Genomic DNA, 5,554 nt, shown 5'->3' with positions numbered 1-5,554 from the left:
AGATCTTGATCATTCATTGCTTATCACATAATCTAGAGCATGGCTAATATTGAGTTCCACATAAGAACTCCATCTTCATTTCTTCTTCTTGATAATATCACATATATGTCTTGAAATCGATGATCTTAATGCAAATACTCAAGGTATATCTTTATCTTCATGGCATACATACTTGAATCCAACACATGGACTACAAGTAATACCTATGGAATATTCCTTCATATAAACTCAATGAAAACATAGTCCATAGGAGTTGTCACTAATTACCAAAACCACACATAGGGGAAATATACCCTTACACTAAGAAACCTAGTATAGATAGATCTAGATTACAACTTAAGCTTCCTAATATGACTAAACCGTAATATACTCTAACAGCCCTAAACAACCATAGAGGCAATCCTCAAAACCCTACCTGGCCCCTTCTCCTTCCTTGAGCCGAGGGCAAGAACCAAAAAAACTCCATGGTAGAAGCAGGTGGATAAACATAAATTACAACTGATTAAAACTCCGTGGTAGAAGGAGGTGGATGAACATAAATTACAGCCAACTAAAGTTGAAGTACTCCCTTCAATTCATATTACTTGTCGCTAACAAATCTGCTTTGCAAGAACCTGTAGAGTGGTAATGTAAATCATAAACAAAATCAAGTAGTCTTTTACCAATAGTTCTTGAGATCTTTGACCACCCCTCCATCGATGGAAATGGTCAATAAGCTGGGCAACTTTTCCCCACGATCATTTTGGTATATTATACATTATTTCTGACGTCGTATGCAAAAGTTAATGCCATTTTACCTTTATCTAAAAAAAATTGCAAAAAAAGTCAAATTTCAAATTTGTTTATTTCCCCCAACAGAGGTTGTGTAACATACAAGAATCTCGAAAGATTTTATTTTTGAATTTTTTTTTATCATTTTATGTCATTCAGTTGAAACATAAAAAGGTGGTCCATGGGGGAAGGGGGTGCGTGGAGAGAAAAAAGGTTCAAGGCTACGCAGATGGTGGCCGTCGGTGTAGATCAAATTAAAAAAGGGAAAAGGCTATGCCGAGGGCAGCCGTCGGCGTAGATGTGACGCCGTGGCAGCGTCGTCACGGCCTAAGTTTGGTGGGCCACATGCACGGGCCTACGCCGATGGCCCGAGATGCGCTGAGGACAGCCGTCGGCGTAGCGTTTTTTACGCCGAGGGCGTTGCTACGCCGACGGTCCTTTGGTAGGCTGGCCTGGCCGCCCATACGCCTTCGGCCCCGAATTTTGGCTGTCGGCGTTTCGATCCATTCTTGTAGTGAATCTGCCGGGGAATCTGACCATAATAATGCATACCAAAAATAGTAACCCACATTGTATAATTTTGATAAACAAACTGCAAAGTGTAGAAAACATACATCCTATTGTGTATAAAAGTTACATGCAAAATTCATGATGATATGGGGTTGTTACACATATCAGCGCATCAAAAACTACTGTGTATCCTTGAAGTTGAAAAAAAATACATCCCATGGATGGGAAATGCACTAACTCCATGTGATCATAATGTAATTATTGTCAATATTTCACATCCTATGATAATGCAGTAACCTACACAGCATAACTATGATTCAAACCCACAATATTAAAAAATGCATCCTAAGTATGGAGAATATATTAACTCCATCAGGCCAGGGGTATTTATTGTCCACATTTTACATCCTGTATAGCTACAAAAGAATCATTGCATGATAAGGCTTTAAAAACTACCGAGTGTGAAAAAAAAAAACCTATGAGTAAACCGTACTATACTACAACCATATGGTCAGGATGTATTTATTACCCAAAAAAATTACATACTATGATTATACAGTAACATCCCTCTTTATAATTATTATTAAAAACTACAGGAATATAAAAAATAATACATCCTACATGTAGATTACCACATGTCATGTTCACGATTTTGTATGTTTCTTGCATCCATGAGCAATTATGATAAACTATCATAAGCACCGTTTGATCATAAACTTCCTGACGATTGATCAAAAAATCCAGAGAACCCTAATGTGTATGCATACGGGAAAGGGCGAATTAGGTTTTTGAAAAGCGCTCTGCGTGACTACTCGATCTCTTCATCATGGGTCGTCCATTAGATAAAGTCGGACGGTGCTGCGTACCGTTATCTCCATCGCGTCTACTCGACCCATCTTCACTAACATTGTAGTCAACAATGTCACCGATGCAACGACAACTGGTTCATCTACAACCGATCGGTACCGTATGCACTGACAACACTGTTGTTGTTCATGTTGATCAATACATCTAATATATTTGAGTTTCACATTGTTAATAGCTATTGTACTCATGTTTAATATTCTGAAATCAATCTCGAAAATAGTGCCTAATTATCCAACAGATTCCTCCAAAATTCCTTTAAAATATCCTTCAAGCCAAAGAAGCCTTAGAACATCCACTAGAGATGCTCTTAGCACCAGGTCCCTGCATGGTTTAGACCCACCATGCGTGCCTCCACGGGTAATATTAAGCGTAGGTAAATAGGGAGTTGATACCTCCATGGTGGCATCATGTTAAAACAACCGAATGACACCTGACATTAGAACTGCGTGTAGGCCAACAATCCCTGCCGGCTGCCGTCGATCTGTCACCTCTGCACCAACATTTCGGAACGCTTTTTCCAGTGAGTAGACGTACGTGTAGCTGGTGAAACTGCAATTCTTCTGTAAACTCCAGCGACTTCATACCAAGGTTTCTGCAATGAGAAGACCAAAAGAAACAAGCAAGTGCAAACTCGAAACAAAGTAACCAGCCAAGTATGCAGTTTGGTGAGCTACTAGCTTAGCGTGACTAACCCGACAGCTCTACCAAACTCCCGACTGCTAGTCTCACCAGAAGTGAATTAACCATTGGCCAACAACAACAACACCAATAAATTCCTGCGTCAGCTGACCAATCGGAGCCCCTGTCAGCCAAAGCAGAAGACGCTCACGAATCCTTCAAAAGCTGGCCAAACCTAGTACCCTGACTAGCGCTGTGTACCTTCCGTAATCCGTAGGTATCTGAAGAAACCTCCATGGCTCCACTTCCTCACTCTCCTTCCTCGGGTGGCAGCCCGAGATCGCTGAAGAGGAGCAGCAGCGGCAGCGAGTGGAGCGCGGTGGTGCAGAGGAACATCAAGTCCTCGCTGCTGCTGCTTCTGCTGCTCTCCGCCGCATTCGCCTTCTCCATCCTCTACTCGTCCCGTGGCTTGACCGTTGGGACGACGGCATCGAGCGGCGAGACGCTGACGCAGAGGCCCCTTCACGTAGCCCTCGACGTCAGCCGTCGGATGCCTGGAGATGTCGAAGCGCCTGGAGACAACAATGTTTCACCTGAACAGGACATCTCCCTGCCATCGGCGAACTCATCATCATCATCAGCTGCTGCTGCACCGAACACAGCTTATGAACAAAATTCTGGTCAAAGTAAGCGCATTGCACACACTAACATACAGTGACGATGTTGCAAGCTATACGTACGAGAAGCACGCACATCAGTTGATCAGCACATGTTTTAAATTCAGTGTTTTTTTTTAATTCAGTGTTTGACATATATCTGACCTACTCCGTTCCACATTAACTGTACTAGCAGATTTGTCGGTCTAGACTTCACTTTTATCGAAATTAAGTTGCACGCTCAAATGATGCTAGCTTGTGTTGCGGCAGGTGTGCAGCTTGAGGAGAAGTGCGACATTTCGAGAGGGAAATGGGTGAGGGAGCCGAATGGCCCGGTGTACACCAACCTGACGTGCCCGATGCTTCCGGACTTCAAGAACTGCCAGAAGTTCGGCAAGGACCCCGGCCACCTCTTCTGGCGGTGGCAGCCCGACGGGTGCGAGCTGCCGCGGTTCGTGCCGGAGCGGTTCCTGGACGTCGTCCGCGGGAAGCGGCTGGCCTTCATCGGCGACTCGCTGGCGCGCAACCAGATGGACTCCCTGCTCTGCCTCCTGTCCCAGGCCGAGACGCCCACGGAGGTGCACACGGACGCGTTCGACAAGTTCGGTACGTGGCACTTCCCGGCGCACGACTTCACGCTCATGGTGATGTGGACGGAGTTCTACGCGCACGCGGTGCCCGTCGCCGGCGCCGACGGGAAGCCCACGGCCTCCTTCGACATCCACCTCGACAGGCTCGGCGCGGAGTGGACGAGCCGCCTCCCGGGCCTGGACTACGCCGTCATCTCCGGCGGCAACTGGTTCTTCCGCGTCAACTACCTCTGGGAGGGCGGGCGCCGGATCGGCTGCGTCAACTGCGGACGCGACGCGAACCTCACCGACGTCGGCGTCCCCTACGCCGTGCGCCGCGTGGTGAGGGCGGCCGTGGAGGGCATCGCGCGGTGCAGGGATTGCAAGAGCGGCCTTGTTACTTTCCTGCGCACCTACTCGCCGGACCACTTCGAGCACGGCTCGTGGTTCAGCGGCGGCACCTGCGACAGGAAGGCGCCGCTGGAGGAAGGGGAGGTGAGCATGGGGAGCATCGGGTGGGAGCTGCGGAGGGTGCAGAGCGAGGAGGTGAGGCGGGTGAGGAGGAGCAGTGGCGGCAGGAGGTTTGGGGTGCTGGACGTGACCAAGGCCATGATGATGCGCGCCGACGGCCACCCCGGCGCGCACTTCGACAGCAGGTGGATGAGGAACGGCAGCGACTGCCTGCACTGGTGCCTGCCGGGGCCTGTCGACATGTGGAACGGCGTGCTGCTACAGAGGCTCGCCGAGATCTCGCCGCCGTCCACGGCGCGGTGATCGTCCGGCCTTATGTCGTCGCGTGGTCTTGCGTTGTCGATCGGGATGTTCATCCCAATCGCGCAGCTTTTGAAATTTTGTTAATTGTCAAAATTCACCGCGCAAACACTGTACATGATCGCTCCGAGTAATCATTTTTTGTATTTTATTTTTTACTGTGGTGAAAGATTTGTCTGATTCATTCGTTAAGAAGAAAGTTTAAAATTTGTTGCAACCTCGGACCAGCGGCGGCTCAAAACAATCACTCTCGGCGTCTCGGGGCATAACTGAACCCAAGTACTTTGCACCCTCCCCGCAAAAAAAAAGTATTTAGCACCCGCCATGCTCCAAACACGCTGCCTCTCCCTTAATCTCTTATTTACAACAACATTTGGCATTGTGAAAACATTTCGGAAAACCCTCGCGTTCCGCTTATTCCAAATCTCTCAAGAGGTGAGCATGATTAGGATCCAGAGAGAAGCGTAGATGAAGCTAAGCCACCATTTTGTAACCGCCTCGCAATTGCTCTAAGTAGAAACGTCCATATTGGTGATGGCTAGCTAAGCAATAATAGAGTTTCAAATCCGCATGGAGTAACGGGCATTTAAAGAGAAGATGGCATCGCAGTTTCGAGCAATGTTGACACATGCCACAAATAAGTCACCCATGTCTTTTAAAGCGGTCGGACGTCCAAACACTATTTCATTCTCTCGTATCAATGCATGTAGGTTTCGTACATGTGTTTGAAACGTGGCAAAACTTAGTGAAACTTCCCAGCACGAATCACGAAGCTCTAAATCAATGAACAAA

At 47.3% G+C, this 5,554-nt stretch overlaps 1 protein-coding gene across 1 annotated transcript; it reads left to right on the top strand.

Annotated features, from left to right (window-relative positions):
- Nucleotides 1-2,964: 2,964 nt before the first annotated feature.
- LOC127317517 (xyloglucan O-acetyltransferase 3) lies at nt 2,965-4,931 on the top strand. The gene is made up of 2 exons (XM_051348074.2): nt 2,965-3,452; nt 3,693-4,931. Exons 1-2 carry the CDS (start codon nt 3,062-3,064, stop codon nt 4,763-4,765), a joined length of 1,464 nt encoding a protein of 487 aa, XP_051204034.1. The 5' UTR covers nt 2,965-3,061; the 3' UTR covers nt 4,766-4,931.
- The last annotated feature ends 623 nt before the right edge of the window (nt 4,932-5,554 follow it).

The sequence above is a fragment of the Lolium perenne genome, chromosome 7 (genome assembly GCF_019359855.2).
Source record: "Lolium perenne isolate Kyuss_39 chromosome 7, Kyuss_2.0, whole genome shotgun sequence".
Lineage (NCBI taxonomy): Eukaryota > Viridiplantae > Streptophyta > Magnoliopsida > Poales > Poaceae > Lolium > Lolium perenne.
Note: the sequence above shows the minus strand (reverse complement) of the source record. Positions and strands in the feature narration are given on the sequence as shown.

What these genes read in the sequence shown, in the direction of transcription:
- LOC127317517 (XM_051348074.2), top strand. Translation starts at nt 3,062, where the DNA reads ATGGCTCCACTTCCTCACTCTCCTTCCTCGGGTGGCAGCCCGAGATCG. An exon ending in TGAACAAAATTCTGGTCAAA is followed by an intron (nt 3,453 to 3,692) that starts GTAAGCGCATTG and finishes GTGTTGCGGCAG; the next exon opens with GTGTGCAGCTTGAGGAGAAG.